Source organism: Seriola lalandi, unplaced genomic scaffold, assembly GCF_002814215.2.
Source record: "Seriola lalandi dorsalis isolate HSWRI2012SDOR001 ecotype SW California unplaced genomic scaffold, Sedor1 jcf7180002054325, whole genome shotgun sequence".
NCBI classification, from domain to species: Eukaryota; Metazoa; Chordata; class Actinopteri; order Carangiformes; family Carangidae; genus Seriola; species Seriola lalandi.
In genome coordinates this window covers 5,242-22,781 of record NW_019524878.1, presented here as the reverse complement: position 1 = coordinate 22,781, position 17,540 = coordinate 5,242, and the positions used below count along the sequence as shown (strand labels likewise).

The following is a 17,540-nucleotide window of genomic DNA, read 5'->3' as shown; positions in this document are numbered from 1 at the left end:
CACTTCAAAGTTTTATATGCCAACCATTCAACAGATGAACATGATCCTTTAAATCCACCTGTCAAATGTAGTTTAACTGCATTTGCGCTAAGACTAAAACTGCCCATTTGTTTTGGTATCTGTATTAGTTTGTACAGCCTGAGATGCCTTTTTGTTATGCAAGCATTATTCTCTCCTTTGCGCTGCCTATAATGTTAGCAATAAAGGCTTTAGGCTTCTTTTACTGTTTTAAAAAGTGTATGTAAAGAATGTTGTATCTGTTGCTTTTTTCTACAGGCTTCAAGAGGTGTCTGATGTGGCCATGATGCAGGTGTCTGCTCTCCAGGCCAGACAACAGTCCAAAGAGAAGGAAGTAGAAGCTTTGAGGAGACAGATACTGGACTACCAGGTAACTGGGTGAATTTACTGAACTTGGGACGCTTTTTCTGTTTAGCTCTTTGAAAGATTTTTACTGTTGCCTTTCAATTAAGAAGCTTTTGTAAGCCAAATCAAATGTATTTACAAAGCACATTTAAAAACAACAGTAGGTTTATAAGGCCTACTGTCTGATGTACAACCTTTGATTCACAATTAAAGTAAAAGACTTCAACTTGAGCATTTTAGGCACTTGTTGTGACAGTGTGACGACTCACCAAATCAGATACTTAACTACACTTTCTATCACAGTTATCTGCTGACAGGTCACTTTATTATAGTGATTGTTCAGTAGTTTCCACTGATTCATAAGGATTTTCAGGCATTCATAACTTTTAACTTGCAAAGAAGTAAATGAAAGTATAAGATAATTTAATAGGTCTGCCTGTTAATATTGGAGTGGTAAAAAGTATATTTAACTTTATGAATCAAAACACATGCAAACCTGGTTGTGTAGCAGGCAGTTGTGTGAAATAGTTTTAAGCCTGTGTCTTCAGTGTCATCTCTTTCCCTCAGTCACACTCGGATGAAAAGGCCCTCATTGCGAAGCTCTACCAGCATATTGTGGCTCTGCAGCTCAGTGAATCAGCTGCTTTGGCCAAGCTGGAGGCGGCCACCTCTCGCACCCAGCAGCTGGAGGCCTACAAGCTGCGTGCTGAACAGCGTCTGGATGCCAATGAGCGTACTCTGTTCCTCGCCCGCCAGGAGGGCAGAAATCGCTCCAAGCACCTACGGCAGACCATCCAATCACTACGTAGGCAGTTTGCTGGAGCGCTGCCACTTCCCCAGCAGGAAAAGTTCTCTGTGGCTATGGTGAGCCTCCAGGAGGACAGAGCAAAAGCCCAGGAAGAGAAGATGAAGGCAGAGAAGGAGAGGAGGAGAGCAGAAGGCAGGGCTGATGAGCTGGAACTGTCGCTTGGAGGGCTGAAGGAGCTCATCTCGACACTAAAGGATGTGAAAGGGGCCCAGAAGGTCAGTGGGGGAAAATGTTGCAGGTATAGGCACAGATATTTATCAAATGATCTGTTCTGCAGCTTTGATTGACAGATAAAAACATTACAATGGTTGAATAACACACTGTTGGTCTTGTGATAACACTTGTTTTGCGGGACATCTTGCCCACAACTCATAACATTCAAACAGGTAACGGAGTGGCACAAGAAGATGGAAGAAGCTCGTCTGCAGGAGCTGAGGAAAGGGAGGGAAGTGGTGGTCCAGAATGAGGAGATCAGGTTCCTGAAGAACCTTGTGCAGGAGCAGGAGCGAACCATCCGCTCGCTGGAGGAGGATATTGTGCAGCAAAATACGGTGAGAGAAAAACTCAGCTGTAACTTGTTAAGGAGCTTTTCAGTACAGAAGTTTGTCAGGAAGAATTCAAAGTCCACGTCCATGTTCTTGTCTTTATCGTGTCAAGCATCAAGAAGAACACCAGCTTGCGTGGGATCAGCGAGAGGTAGAGCTGGAGCGCCAACTGGACCAGTATGAAAAGCACCAGAGTGAAATTCTGAGCAGTGCGGCAAAGGTAAACTGTTGTTTACAGCCGTTGACGGTGAAGTAGCTCGAGCGCAACAGGAATAATAACATGATTATTTAGAAACAGACTGGTTTTCCAGCTCTTTCTCAGCTTTTAAATTCAGAGTTAAATGTACAAAAAAGTTACGTTTTACATGTTGCTAATGGAAATATTTTTGGTTGTTTTCAGTTTGAGGAAGGCTCAGGCTCCCTACCAGACCCAAGTTTACCTCTCGCTCATCAGTTAGAGTTTGCTCTGGGTAAAATCAGGGAGCATGTCCGCACCATCCTGGACACACAGGCCACCTGCAAAAGTTTGGATGAGGTATAGTATTCTGCCCATGTTCATATGTATTCCTTTTAAATCAAACACACAGTACATTGTTTGAATTCTCCTCCACATGCAGAAGCTGAAAGAGAAAGAAGCAGCTCTGTGGAAGGCCGAGCAAAACATTGTGTCCAGGGACAAAGTGATCAATGAGCTGCGTCTTCGGCTCCCAGCTGCTGCCAATAGAGAGCGCCTGCTAGCTGACCTCGCCAAGCATGAAGAGGGCCAGTCAGACAGTCAGCCTGCGCTCAAGGTCGCCCACCAGACCATCAAGGATCTCCAGGGTCGACTTGATAAAAAAGAAGACGTGCTAAAGAAATACCAGAAGCAGTTGGTTCAAGCCAGACAGGTAATACAAGGAGAAATACTGGAAATGATTCTTCATGAATAAACAACCCTCTCATGTGATTCCTGTGTGATGTTTAAAAGGCATTAGCTTATCTGTGAGTTACACCGTATTGGTTATTAGTTGCAGGAGTTACTGGAGTTCTATGTTATATTAAATATTAATATTAAGTGTTATTTTTTGCCTCAACAAATGTGTACCATTTTAAGTCTTGTACAATTATTTATATGAATATATGTGAGAAGCTCAGAGGGAGAATATCTCGAACTCAGTGACATCTGAAATGTGACGAGCCTCCAAGTAGACACTGCTTTTTTCGAAGGGGAGGCACTAGTTTAATCTTTAACAATGCATTGTCTTTTATAAAGTTAGTATTTGTTAGATATAGAAAATGTTAATCTATAAGGTAACTAGTAACTATAGCTGTACAATAAATGTAGTGGGGTTAAAAGTACCACATTTCCTTTTAACTTGTGGTAGAGTAGATGTTTAAAGTAACAAAATTCTAAATGTCAAGTAAAATACGAGTCACTTTAAACTATACTTAAGCACAACGCTTGAGTAAAAGAAGAACTTAAACGTTTTTATATGTGTCTGTATTTCATTTTAATGACACTGTGTTGATCCCAGGACCAAGAGGAGATGATAAAGAGGCATCAGGAGGAGCTACGAATGCTGCATCAGAAGCTGGACCTGCACACGGACACCTCCCTGGACCGATTCAAACAGACAGCAATGGTATGCCAGATCCGTGTCTCTTTATGAGCTGTGTTTTTCTTCCTGCTTAAACAGCTTTGACGGTTTGGCTTAACTCCATGCTGCATACCATGATAGTTACACTCACGCATGTATAGTGCATGTAAAACATAAGCCCTCTGTGGCCTCTGCACACAGCTGGATTGTTTAGAACAGATGTGTGTCTTTCAGATGCACAAGATGAACATCTGAAAAACACAACTAACACACATCCTGTAACACTCCCTAAGTCTAGTTCATGACTTCAGATTCATATAGGATGTTTCCTTTGAACACAAGTAAGTCCCATGTTTATTTCTGAGGATACTGTCACTCTTAGTCAACCAGTGTTTCAGGGGAAAATATCCCATCTTCACATTCACATCATTTAAAAGATGTTACTGGTCTTTGAGCACTATATGCTTTGTTTGAAGCAGCATCAACTGTTTTGTTCAACACTCTCTCCTTTCTTTGTCCAGGAACTGATGAAGAAGCCGACTATCAGGGTGCCAACCTCCAAGCATCTGGAGCGCCTGGCTGAGCTGGAGCAGTTGGTGGCTGAGCAGGACTTCTCACTCTCCTCTGCCACAGAGAAGCTGAAGCTGACCACGGCTGAGCTGGAGCGACACAGGAGCGCCATGGAAACACAGGCTAAGAAACACGCCGACGAGATGTCAAAGTGATTAACCCTGAGGCTTTTTCTGAGTCTGACCGGGGGGTCAACCGTGAAGATTATATTAAAGCAGAATCTTTATCCTAATCCTTTATGTTGCCTTTATCTTAGCTGTTCAAGAGAGGACAGGATGGTAAAATTGATATTCCACTCGGTGTAAAGACCATATAGCTTCAACAATGAAACAGAACAAATTGATAATGTCAGGCAATGTGGAATAAGATGACTTTAACAACCTTAAAGCTACTTAAGGGGACGCTTGAGGAAACTGGATTTTGGGGGTTAAAAGTTAACAAGATTTCAGTTGTGCAATGGGACATCAGCGTTTCAGCTTTATTAGAACACACCCAATGACATGAACAAGCCAAGTTTTATATTTATAACATCAAATCATAACAGAATCTCTCATTTTGTATATAGAGCAGATCTACACAGTACCCTTTATAATATAATTTACAGAAACTATAATTCTTCCTATTATTATTATTAATGAGACTAATGATAATATAATAATTGCAGCAGTGGGTGTTGAGCAGGATCATGGGGCAGTAGGTGGTCTGCAGTCACAGATACACGCTCTACAGCTCCAGAGGCAGAGGTACCTGCAGAGAGCAACAGGAGGAGAGACACGAGAACACAGAGAAGAAGCCTAGTAACATGTATTAATGGGATATGATACAGATGGAGAGGGAGAGGAGGAAGAGAGAGGAGCTTGATGCTCAGGCCTATAGCAGCATAACTGGGAGATCGTTCATAGTTAACATGTACAGACTGATATCGATCTGGTAAATGGGACTTAAACCAGCTTAGTGCGGTTCCTTTAATGCCAATTAAATGTTCCAGTCTCTGTAATAGGATGTGATGGTCAGTGGCGGCAAATACAGCGTTGAGATCTAATAAGACATAAGTACAGAGACAAGTACTTTGTCCAATTGCTGTCTCTGTGCTATGGTGCTCTTTAAATCCTGACTGAAAGTCAGGAAATATGGTTCTATAAAAAGTCAAGAATACTATTCATCACCACCACAAGTTGTGTTGAATTACATTAGGTTTATATACTTAATGAATTGGCAGCTCGGTTTATAACAGCAGTTTCACCTACTATCACAGCACAGAGATTAGGCGTCTTTCTGGAGCTCGCTGCTTATTGGCCACAATTTATTTATTCAAAAAAAAGTAAACATTTAGTCATTCACTTAGGTCAGGATGTTTTGTAGCCAACTAGGTTGTATCTCCTTGTCTGGCAGAAAAATCACCCTACTTATGTCAAAACAGATAACAAGGCCAAATCGCCCTGTGAGACAGAATTATCACTGTGTGTCACAAAACCTGCCAAACATGTAGAATAAACCTTCATGCAAGAAAATACCTCCCTGTCTGGTGGAGATATTGTCTTACATGTGATAAAAATGACTTACCAGCCTGGCTTTGACACAAATGGGAGTTAAAATTGCCTAGATTTTCGTATTTACTACAGCATAAATATTACCCCACTCAGGTTCAATACCGGCCTGTCTGTGTGAAACTGAGCCCTGAACTAGACATAAGTTATTACAGCGGGAGGTTGGGAAGTTGATGAAATAAAAGCTCTTGTTCTGTTGAAGGTTGAATGTACAGAAGTGTAAACACAATATTATGTGTGCATGAAAGTATCTTTAGGCAGGAACATTGTTTTTCTGTGCAGTTTTAGGCTTGTGATGAATTTTTCTGTTTACAGCCTAACCTTTAGATTAAGTGTGTTCCTTTGTGTGTGTGTGTGATCGTCATTGATTACACACATGACTGTATCCTCTGCATGTCACATTAGCAACAGATCACAAGAACAAGATCAAACATTGATCACATTTTAAACTGCATCCCCACTATATAGACTCAGCAGTAATGACCTGGAGAAAGATGGAATAATAATCCCCTACACCCATGTCAGATATAAATTGAAACAAGTGTTAAAAGTATTTAAAGTTATGTTTTTAATACTAGTTAAGAAAATATGAATATGTATGTATAAAACAAACTAACAGAAGGGATTTGTTGCAGGCTGGAGGAGCGTCATGTTGCCCAGGTGAAGGCTCTGACCGCTGAGACTGAGGATCATAGGAACCAGATGGCCCAGGTGGAGAAGGAGATGAACTACCTGCGAACTGAGCTGGATGCCCAGAAGGCGGCCAACATCCGCTCCCCCAGCAACACCATGAAAAACCTGGTGGAACGACTCAAAGCGCAACTTACCCAGAAAGAGAAACAGCTCAAGGTTGTTCTTTAATCATTTAAGTTTAATTGTTCTTGTACTTTTTTAGCAGGATAAAGCAGTGGGTCCTGTTGCCTTGTGAAAGTACCTAGATTCATTTCTGTGGGAATGAAGACATGCTGTCTGTTTTCGGCACCTTTCCCCTGAGTGCTTCTGTTTCATCCCTTTCCAGAGATGTTTGTGGCAGGTGGACTTTAATAAAAGCTCCCAAAGTGTTTAATGAAAGTGTTTAATATGGTACACAATTTTTTTTTTATTTGCAAAAACTACAGCCAGAAAAAAATGTTTCTGAAGTTTATATATATTTAATGAGAGTGACAGAGAGAAGTAGAAAGCCACAATGATGCATTAACCGAGGTCTCACCACTGCACTCATCATATTAATCATGACTGACACCTCTTTGTTCCCTGTTTCCCCAGGCTCTCAGTAAGGCTCTGCTGGAGCTGCGGGCAGAGATGACATCAGCCGCAGAGCAGCAAGTCATAGCCAGCGCTGCACAGAAAGAAGAGAGTCTCAATGTGCAGATGCTGATTGACAGGCATACCAAAGACCTGAAGGTGAGATCCCCATCTCACCGGATCATTCTTGTAGTTTATGTTTCAGTACTGACATTTATGAATAGCTGTTGAGCTGATGAACACAAAGAAAGCTTTAGTAAGATCAAAAGTACTTGGCGCTCATGGGTCAGACCACATCCATCTTCATTTGGATCTCAACTACATACCTGTTAAGTTTAATGATCGCATCTGCTACGCCATCACAGTTACAAAACAAACACTTGGTAACTGCCTCTGTGGTAGTTCCAGCTACAGTAAGAGTCTCAGACGTCTCATTTTGCCATGACGATACACACACACACACACACACACACACACACACACACACACACACAGACTCACAACGTGAAAACAATACCAGCTAGACATTGTGACAGCTGGTTTTTTAAGCTGGTAATTTCATAAAGCAACAGAAATATCATCTACTCCTGCTTTTATACTTGTCAGCAGCCTTTAGTAGCTGCTTCTGGTCTGTGCTGGTTTCCAGTCAGGATCTACCTGGTGAAGTTGGTGAATACATGACATGGGCTTCTTTGCCCAGACAGCATATTTGACATGTGGTAGACTTCAACAGTAGATTCAGACACTAGATTTAAAACACTATCATGACAATATATAAATATGTTGCTTAGACTGTGCAGCATAACTGACGGACACAAACACATTGCAAGGTTCAGCAAATAAACAACCTTAAAGAGGAAGTCTGGCTACAGTGTTTATTTTTTTTTATTGTCAACAAATCCCATGAAAAGACAAAAATCAACAATGGTCGATCTCTCAATGAAAATGTTTCTGCTTCCTTTTGGCACTCTCCATCAAGCCCCTTGTAATGTACTGAAACCTACTAAATCAGCAGGGAGGTGCAGCCTCTAGCAAATGGCACTGAAGCAGGAGTAACTTCTGCATCTGTAGACTGTCTTAGCTGCAGACTAACATACACCTATGTACCTAGTGCACTAATGAATGTTTATGGTAGCTGGACAGTGTATGTGGTTAACGGATGGTATTTGTTGTATGAAATATACAACAACACGTAAACAATAACATGTAACCCAGTGCAACGTTGTGGCTCACTGATGTGTTTTTGGTTGTTTCTGGACAATAATGGAGCTCTGTGGCAGAGGGGAATAAGATAATACCAGGCTCTGAATACACAGGCACAATTAGTCAGTAGCATCACTTGTTGTGTGGTTTTGGACTTCTTCTGGATTTGTTGTCAATAAGAAAAATATAGAATCTCACCAGACCTTAAATCTCTCTTCTCCAAAGGTGCGGTTGCAAGACCTCAATGAAGAACTTCACGCTGCAAAGGAGTCTGTCAGGGCAGCCAAAGGTCGGGAGAACACCCTTAGAGAGGAAGTGGACTGCTTGAGCCAGGACCTTCAGAGGAGTCAAAAAACCCAGAGACGCCTGCAGGCCGAGAAGGAGGAGAGGGAGCAGGAAATCCAGGAGCTCAAGCAACAAATCAAGAGGCTCAGCAGCGCTCTTCAGGTTAGCATGTGTAAGAGGTGTTGTAATGCTTTGATCTGGAGCTCAGTCTTGTCACTGTTGTTATTATTACATAGGTTGAAGAGTGATATGCTCAACAACAGCCACATGACTCAAGCAAGACATTCTGACCTTGAAATTGCATAAAACATTGAAATGCAAGCCATGCAAAATCCTACTACAGCAAATAAAAAATAATCAAGGAATGCATCAAAAATGGAATCTCACATTCTTCTAACTTCCTCCAGTGGATATCAGAGTTAATTTAATTATTCAGGTATTCTTGTGGATCAGTGCCACATAGCATGTCATTTTTCTCAGAGCTTTCGCTAAATCTGTCTCTCTCTCTCTCTCTCTCTCGCTCTCGCTCTCTCTCGCTCTCTCTCGCTCTCTCATATCTTGAACATGATCCCATGTGGTGTGACCCTAACCTTTCCAGTGTTTGCACCTCGCTTCTCTCAATTGAATCAAGCAGGGAATGGAACACTTGTTAGGAATGCCGTCCGTCTCTGCTGTAAGTACACTATCAGAGAAAAGTGAGGTGCTATGAAAATCTTCTTTCTCTGTATTTACTGATTAGAATCAACCAGAACCAGATGGGAAGGGGCCAACCGTCGAGAATCTGCAGAAGAAGATCAGGAGGCTGGAGTCTGACCTGGAGAAAAATACCAAAGATGATCATGAAAAGGTTTGAAGATTAAACAATCAAATAGTGTTGCATGATTGTGTCATTAGTAGTAGTATTGCCATTCAGCACATGTTTGCTTGTCTTACAGACCAAAGAAGAAATAGTGCGGTGGGAGGAGGGTAAGAAATGGCAGGCTAAGATGGAAAAGGTGAAGAACTCGGTGAAGGAGAAGGAACGAGAGAATGAGTCTCTGTCAAAACAGCTCAGCACTCTGAAAGACCTCTATGGCAGGTCAGTGTTCACGCAACATCTGTTCATCTTGCTCTCAACTAATCGATGAGTTGCCTCAAAATGATGTAGCACTAATGAGTCAATAGCGAAGTCAAGAAGGAAGGTAGAAACTTATACTGTATATGGTGTCTTATTATGAAAGACGTGACAGAATTCAGTCTAACTGACTGTAGAAAGCTGCTGCCACTTTCAGTTTTGAAAACAGAGTAAAATGGGTTTTATGGAGCTGTCACACAGCTGTACACAGTTTTTTTTTTTTTTATTTACATTTCTGTCAGCTGTTGGCACCCGCTCTGTTTTTATTCTGCGTTTTATTGTGTATGCAGACTGGAGCAAGAGAAGGGCGCACTGCAGAGAAAGCTGAAGGCTCGAGGTGTGACCGCTGATCAGGTGGTGGGAGTGAGATCCACTGAAATGGAGAAAGAAATGGAGGAGCTGAAGAAGAAGAACTCCGACCTGGAGAGACAGATCTTCACGATAAAGTATCTACCAGTCCTTAAAAATCTTGCTATTTTTCAGTGTATGGGGATTCAGTATACTTGTAATTATAAGTTGTGTACTTAGAACATGTTTTCCATTATAAAAAGCAAATAACCTACTGTATAATCTAATGTCTTAATTTTATGGAATTCTACTGTGTAATTATTTGTAATATAATATAATCTTATCATCATTATTGGATACACATGAGCATGTTATGGACTGAGAGATTAAATTAGATTACATAAATGATTTTAATAAAATAACGTACTGCAAATAATTTAAACCAAATTCTTGTAGCTGAGGCTCGTAATAGAGTCATGTAATCCAGACACGGACCTTTTTATATTTTTGTTGAACTTGCAGACAGCGCCAGGCTTTACCTCGTGATGACGCCATGGAGAACCTGACGCTGAGGAACCGCTACCTGGAGGAGAGAGTCCACACTCTGCAGAGTCAGACGTCCAAAGAGTCTATGTCAAGACCCTCTGTAAGCGCTCACCAACGCACATAATGACTGTAATGAATGTGCATTTATGTTAGCTTGGAAAGGCTAACATAAATGCATGCTTACACCTTCAGTGTTTCAACTAATTACTTAGAATTGATCAGCAAAAATAATTTGAAACAAAGTGAAAACAGATCTAAATCCATTATAAATATACCTGTTTGCATATATAGTCATCCCTGGTGCAGACAGCTGAGTCACATTACAAGTTAAATGGAGATCACCTATGTGTAGTCAAAGGGTTATACTTGACTGGAGTGTAAATGCGCCAAAGATGTTTCTCTTTTACTGTTTTTGTCTATTCATCATTCTTCACTCTCTTTCCTTTTGTATCTCCTTCTCTGGATGTAATGTGATTCATAGCCTGTGAAGGTAAGAGGCTCCTCCCTTCAGGCTTTGAGGGGGATTTATTCTGTCACTTTTGATGTTGCGGACGAGTCACGCAGAGGGAAAGCTGCGCTCCATCCTGCTGTATCCTCCTGCGGCTCTGCCAGCCTTGAAGCTGTAGACGACCCCACTGACCGTCAGTGGGAGCCAGAGCTGAGCCAGACAGATAGAGAAACTCAAACCAGCTTTGGCGGAGAAGAGCGACCGAGCCCTGATGTGAAAGAAAAAACAGCAGCTGACAGAGCTGACACTGATCATGTTAGAGATGATGAGACACAAACAGAAGCAGATCATGTTGAAAAAACACAAGGCATCAAACATGCTTCTGATCTTGATGTGGTTGAAGAAAAGGAAGAAAACTTCCTGCTCTCTCAACCACAGACCACAAAAGAAAATGAGCCTGACGATCTGTCAGAAAGACCAGAATCAGTTATGTCATCCCCAGAGACGGGGGCAGCAGCAACAGGAGGTGAAACCTGTGAGAGCGTGAAAGAGCGTGGTGCAGAACTAGATGATGGAGATGCAGATGATGATGGGGGGATCAGGGCAGAAGAGGCTGACAAGCAGGTTGAGATGAAACATGAAGCATTTGAGACTACAAAGGAGGCAACAGAGGAAGATAATCCAGAACAGTCCTGTTCAGCAGACCCTGATGTGGACTCCAGCGCCACACTGAGCAAACCCCCGGGGTTCGTCGGTAGAAAAAGGGACGAGCTTGCACGAAAACAAGAAAGCAGATCTCTTAGATATCTGAAGGTACTCCAGGCTTCTGTAGTCACCCAGCTGAATGATAGAGCTGTGATAGCATTACAGTAGATGTGGCAGAGTCAAACTCAAGGCTTGAACAGTGAGTAGTAAAGTGGCTTGTAAGCGTGTTGGTGTTTTCCTCCCCTGCGTTGTCCATCATGGACTAAAGGTTTCTGTGGTTGTGTGAATCTCAAGACCCCAAGAACAGAAGCTGTTTTTCTACACTCCCCTAGATCTTTTGTTTTGGAAGTTTTTCCTCTGTAGCACTTGAACTAATCATACATTTTAAATCATTTTCTCTGGCTCATTTTATATCTTTTCTTTCCCCCAGACTTCAGGACGGGGAACTGGCACCACCTCACAGAGAGATCAGGACCTGCAAAAAGAAAACCTCAAGCTGGCCTCTGAGAACTTGGAGCTGCGCTTCCAGCTGGAGCAGAGCAACAAAGACTTACCAAGACTCAAGGTACACGTAACAGTTAACTAGTATCAGCAGTATCGATATCAAAGCCAAGACATTTTAATGTATTCTGAAAAACACCTTTTCAATTTCTAATCAGCATCATAAATCCACATATGTTTCCATATTGCCATTTTACAAGCTTTAATACAATGGAACAAAAATGTGTTTAACCCCACAGTAACTTAAAAGATTCTATATTTATTTGGGCAAGAGCAACTTGTGTTTCATATGATTTTATCCAGTTTCTCTTTGTTTTTCACAGAATCAAGTTGCAGACCTTAAGGAGATGTGCAGCGCACTGAAAAAGGAAAAGGCAGAGGTGAAGAAAAAGCTGTCTCATATACCTGGAGTAAGTTCACCTAAAGTCACCTATTGTCTTTCTATAGATGATTACTTTCCCAGAAATAACTGGACACATAAATAGGAGTCTAAACCTACACATAGTGTGTCTATGTATGAGGTAATAAAAATCCCCATGACCTTAAAAAACATCTAATCTAATAAGAAACAAATTGAAAAGAAGCTCAATGTTCCAACTGTTTACCATGATCGTGATTTGTAACGTGTTTCTCATCAGACTGGTCACAGCGGTAAAACTGTACCTGAACTCGAGAAAACCATTGGGTTGATGAAGAAGGTGGTGGAGAGGGTGCAGAGGGAAAATGAGTCGCTAAAGAAATCCAGCGCACCTGCAAATCAAGACAAGATCGCTGCCCTGGAGCGAGAAAACGACAAACTAAAGGTTGCTGACCACATCGTGTTTCCTTCTGTCGGAGAAGTTTATGATGAACTTCTTTGTTCTGTTGCTACAACTGACAGTAAATATTGTTTTCTGTTTTTAGGCTGATTTTGAAAAACTGAAGAGTCAAAGTGAAGCTGAGCTCAGTTTAAAACTTGAGTCTAAAACCAAAGGACTGGAGAAAATAGTGATGGAAAATGAACGTCTACGCAAGGAAATCAGAAGGGTAACTACACATATTAGTTCCACAATATGTTGCACTTTTAATAGAGTTTTTACTTTGATGGCAGCACTTGTTTTTGTGATATAGAAGCTGAATACACATGTTCATCTGTTGTTTCAACTGGTGTGCATGCTTCATGTTGTAAACAGGAAATGGAGGCTGCGGAGAGGCTGAGAGTGACCAAAACGGGGCTGGAGGTGAACAACGAGAAGCTGGAGGCAGAGCTGGAAGAAACCAAACAGCGGCTTCGGGCAGCTCTGTCCAGACCCATCACAGAGGGAGCGGACAGCAAGACCTGGAAGGCGTCTGTGCTAACAAGGTCAGCAGACTGTTCTTTATGAAATCCATTAGTCGTATCTGAGTGGGTGTTCAAAGCTAATTAAAAAGCTTTCAAAGCTTTAATGAACGGTGGGTTATGTCGCTATCAGACTGAATAAACCAGCAGTATAAAATAGCAACACTCATGACAAGTGGCAATTCAAAACCTTGACCTTGTGTCATCCACTTATAAAAGCTTCAGGCTACATGTAGAGTTTACAGAGTGTGAGCCAGTGGTTGTTTGACTCCCATCTGCAGAATGTTTGAGAACAAGATGAAGGAACTGGAGAAGGAGCTGTCTCAGAAGACCTCCAGCCTCTCTGAACTCAAACAGCAGCTGAAGGAGGTGAACGAGCGCGAGGAAAGAGCTCAGACAAGCGTCCGGCGCCTCGAGGATCAGGTACAGGCTAAATAACAATCTCATGTAATAACAACAATCAGACACAGGCTAACTGATGATTTTCTGTCTTGACTCTGGGGGGACTGGAGTGTTTTATCAGGCAAAATTGTTATGTTTTCCCACGACTATTTTTTTTTTTTTTTTTTTACAATAGTTAGTCTAAGTTAGTCATCATCATCATCATCATCATCATCGTGGCTTTGTTCAGTCATGCTTGTCATTTATTATGGAAAACAACAGGTCAGTTAGGGACGTTCTTTTAAGTGCTCCAGCATTTTAATATTGCTTGAGACAGATTGAAAAAAATCAAGGTCAGATTTGAAGCCTCCCGAGCCCCACCCATCTCATGATGCAACTAAATAGTCTCCATGCCTGGTTATTCACATCTGTCAAACTCCACAACCCCAGTTTAAAACATGTCAAGTCTCCAAGTCCAAGCTCAGATAACGCTGGTGACATCATGAAGGGTAGTTTCAACAGACTTTAAGTAAACTCTCTCACAGAAGTCACAGAGGACATTATATCATACAACTTTTTTCGCAGGCTGAGTAGTCAAAGTCGATGTGCCGGAAATGTGTTTAAATTGTTTTCATTTCTCAGGTTGACATGTTAAAAGGTTTTCCCACCACTGCAAAGACAGATGCAGGGCTCACCAAGGACTTCCAGGCAATGAGGTGAGTGAAACTGTGTGCGCTGATGGTTAATATGGTTAGAGATGGTTGGACTGTTGCACTGTTGTATCACATCAAGCAAATCTTTGTAAATGTGAAAAATGAAAAATTTCTTTCAGTCTTTTCAAGACAGTTTACTTGGAATTACTCATTTAAATGACCATAATATCATCACAATACAATTGATTTATTACTAAATCCTTTCTGAAGAAGTTAGTTAGTCACCATGACTGTCGCTGGTTATCAACCAAAGACAGAGCTTTGGCCTACATGTCTGATACAGGACCAAATGAGTGCAAAGCAAACCTATAAAGTGTAGCAGTGTTCATATGGAGGACAGCAGTAATTTCCCATTCAAATCCTGTACGTTTTCTCTGCATTATGTAACTTGTGGAACTGAAATGTTGCTTTAATTTCTAAGGTTGGTCAACACTGAGCTGCAGAAGGAGAACGTAGATCTGAAGCAAAAGCTCAACGAGTACAGCGAGCGATACGGGGAGACGTCTTCTAAACTAGGTGAGACTCTCAGACACACTGCTGTTTCTGGAAACAATGAGAATGAAGCTGTGAGAGATTTATTCGGGTGTTCTAGTAATACTGCCGTCATGTTTTAAATTCAGAAGTAAGCAAATAAAAAGAGAGCTGCTGCTACTGGTAATAGAGAAAAACGTGCCACATACTTCTGACATGGAAGAAGCTTTATTTTGGTTTCAGTTTAATGTTACACATTATGATACCAGTTTAAGTTGTTCAGTCAAAATAACTTAGTATGTTTGATATAAACTGTTCTGAAGAACAACAGTCATTTCACTTGTTTGTTTGTTTTATTCGTAGATCACGGGAAGCTCAAAACCCTCCTGCAGGCAGCTGAAACTGAGAAGACAAAACTTCAAACTGAGGTGAAGAAGCTGAAGAAAGAACTGGAAAACTTTGACCCGACATTTTTTGATGAGATTGAGGACTTGAAATATAACTACAACTTAGAAGTCAAGAAGAACATCCTGCTGGAGGAGCAATTGAAGAAGGTGTGTGATCAGTTCGGGGTTAAAGCTGAACTGCCCAGTTAGCTCAGGGTTACTGTGCCTTTCTAGTGGAATTAGGCTGTTAAAACTACACCTGAACGTACTTTTAGTGGTTGCCAGTCTTTAAACATTGACATTATCATGAAAATTTCGAGTAATTTTCAACTTAAATCTCTATATGTTCGTCAGCAAAATGTACTTGTATGATTAAGTATCAAAAACTGTCAGGGAACAAAAATTTGATCAGATTTGTTGTTGTTTACTTTGCCAGTCATTTAAATGATTTAGACTTTTTTTTTTCTCTTTTGTTTAGTCAAAATATATATATTTTAAAAATATTTTTCAAAAGTGATTTATTGAAATTGGTACTGAAGCTCAGGATTTGTATGAGCACTAGTGTTAAACATTTCTAAACTGATGTTCAGCTCTAAAGATCCCAAGATCACAGAAAATTGAAGGTTTCTAGATATTCAATACTGACATAATAGCAATGTTGACTCAATCAAGGTTTTTAGTTTATGTCATTCGAAATCTTAGACACAGTTCTAAAGCAAGTCAGGAAAAAATGTCTCCTGTATAGTGTGAAGTTTACCTTATAGCTCCCGTAGCCTCTTCCTTAAGGCGGCTTTCTTTGTTAATACTAAGTTCTTAAACTGGTGATGTAGCATATTTATAAGATTTCTTTATATTTGTACAGTTCTGACATTGTGCTTCTATGTATTTATCAATAAAGCAGCTTTGATAATAATCGGATTGTTAAATAGAAATTCTAACATACTCTTTATTTATTCCTCATTAGCAATGAAACAGCTGTAGCATAGTTTTTACATTATATTAATGGAACATTTAAGCAGCTTCACTAACTAGAAATGTCCAGTTGGTCAGTCATTTTTACAGTAAAGGCATATTCACATTATTGCAGCAAAAAAAAAAAGCTTTTGTGTGCACTTCCTCTTTCAGATTTGCTGAACTTTGCTCTGAGCTGTGCTGACCTCTGATGGATGAAAAGCTTATTACTTGTTTCTGAATTTTCAGAACTCTACAATAACCAACTGGCATCACAGTGAGACCAGACTAAGAATATATTCTCTGTGTGCAATATCAGCATGCATATTATTGTTAATGTCTCAAATGTTTCTGTAGCTAAGGTAGCTGCATTTTGGCACAGCGCCACCAGGAGTTTTAGAGTGGTAAATACTACACCGACCACTGCAGAACCCCCAGTATAAGACCGTTGTTTTTCTGCTGTAATGTGAATACATCTCAAAGCTGTACACATTTTTGCAAAGCAAATTCAATAGCAGAAAAGATGTTATAGAGAGAAGAGTTAACATTGGCATTACTTTCCACCTCTCAAGACAGCTATGTAGCAACAGCAAAATTTTCAAATAGCGCCTTTAATACAAACCACTGTTCCTGTCTGATCCTCAAGGTTTGATCCTAGCCTTGCCTCATTGTAAACCATTCTGATCTAGACTTATTAAGACTAATCTTGATATGTGGAACCTGTAGTTCTACATCAGTGCATTTCATTTGTTTCCACTGAAAATTTTAGTGATTTAAACAGGGAATTTTAAACCACTCATCTGGAATTACAGGCAAAAATATCTGAGAACTATCGGCAAAGTAATAAATCCTTGCAGGGTCACAGAAGACGGTTTAGGGGAGGGAATGTTTCGTATTCGCAGCCTTTGGTTTTAGGGGTCGAACTGGATGTCCTGGAGCCGACTGAAGCAGTGTCCATTTAGTGAGGAGAAAGATGAGAACAAGTCCTTGCTGTTGTTGTACTCGTCAACTGTCCAGTCGACATTAATGATCACGGACCTGTCACCGAAGGAAGAATCCCCATCGGGCCACTTCAGTCCCAGGTGATGACGATGAACCTAGTGACAGACACAGAACGGCTCACAACCTGCACTCCAGCATGTCTTTCATTTCTTTTGTCTAATTTTTATTTTTCACACTAGTCTTTTAGCACAGGTTTAGGAGAACAAAGAATTTTCATACACACATTGCCTGTGCACATAATATATGTATATACTTCAAAAATCAAAATGTTTGAATGCCATTACAGCCAATTACAGCATTAGCATAGTAGCAAAATAAAATAGTGTATACTGTGACATTTTTTTCCCCTTACTATAACTTTTTTGATGCCTTACTATACTATGATTTTTTTATGCCATAAAACATCATGTTATAGTAAGGCAAAGTCATTAAAGCCTTAATATACTATGACGATGTACTATGACATTTTTATATGTTACCATACCATGAATTTTTTTTTTGCTTTATTATACTATAATGTTTCATCATATCATAGTAAGGCAAAAAGAAATAAGTCTTAGTATACTATGACTT

At 40.6% G+C, this 17,540-nt stretch overlaps 1 protein-coding gene across 2 annotated transcripts in view; it reads left to right on the top strand.

Moving 5' to 3' along the window:
• The window catches only part of cep290 (centrosomal protein 290), a 32,312-nt gene extending 16,385 nt beyond the window's left edge, over positions 1 to 15,927 (top strand). For both annotated transcript variants that reach the window (XM_087174178.1, XM_087174177.1), the window contains exons 28-51: positions 277 to 388; positions 931 to 1,386; positions 1,558 to 1,722; positions 1,829 to 1,936; positions 2,117 to 2,251; positions 2,334 to 2,603; positions 3,231 to 3,338; positions 3,815 to 4,014; positions 6,046 to 6,259; positions 6,677 to 6,814; positions 8,084 to 8,305; positions 8,883 to 8,990; positions 9,079 to 9,221; positions 9,548 to 9,703; positions 10,068 to 10,191; positions 11,675 to 11,809; positions 12,069 to 12,155; positions 12,384 to 12,548; positions 12,649 to 12,771; positions 12,918 to 13,087; positions 13,345 to 13,486; positions 14,087 to 14,160; positions 14,579 to 14,673; positions 14,992 to 15,927. In XM_087174178.1, the coding sequence (XP_087030304.1) occupies positions 277 to 388; positions 931 to 1,386; positions 1,558 to 1,722; positions 1,829 to 1,936; positions 2,117 to 2,251; positions 2,334 to 2,603; positions 3,231 to 3,338; positions 3,815 to 4,014; positions 6,046 to 6,259; positions 6,677 to 6,814; positions 8,084 to 8,305; positions 8,883 to 8,990; positions 9,079 to 9,221; positions 9,548 to 9,703; positions 10,068 to 10,191; positions 11,675 to 11,809; positions 12,069 to 12,155; positions 12,384 to 12,548; positions 12,649 to 12,771; positions 12,918 to 13,087; positions 13,345 to 13,486; positions 14,087 to 14,160; positions 14,579 to 14,673; positions 14,992 to 15,224 (3,883 nt within the window). In that variant the 3' untranslated portion in view covers positions 15,225 to 15,927. The remainder of the gene's footprint in view (positions 1 to 276; positions 389 to 930; positions 1,387 to 1,557; positions 1,723 to 1,828; positions 1,937 to 2,116; positions 2,252 to 2,333; positions 2,604 to 3,230; positions 3,339 to 3,814; positions 4,015 to 6,045; positions 6,260 to 6,676; positions 6,815 to 8,083; positions 8,306 to 8,882; positions 8,991 to 9,078; positions 9,222 to 9,547; positions 9,704 to 10,067; positions 10,192 to 11,674; positions 11,810 to 12,068; positions 12,156 to 12,383; positions 12,549 to 12,648; positions 12,772 to 12,917; positions 13,088 to 13,344; positions 13,487 to 14,086; positions 14,161 to 14,578; positions 14,674 to 14,991) is intronic.
• The last annotated feature ends 1,613 nt before the right edge of the window (positions 15,928 to 17,540 follow it).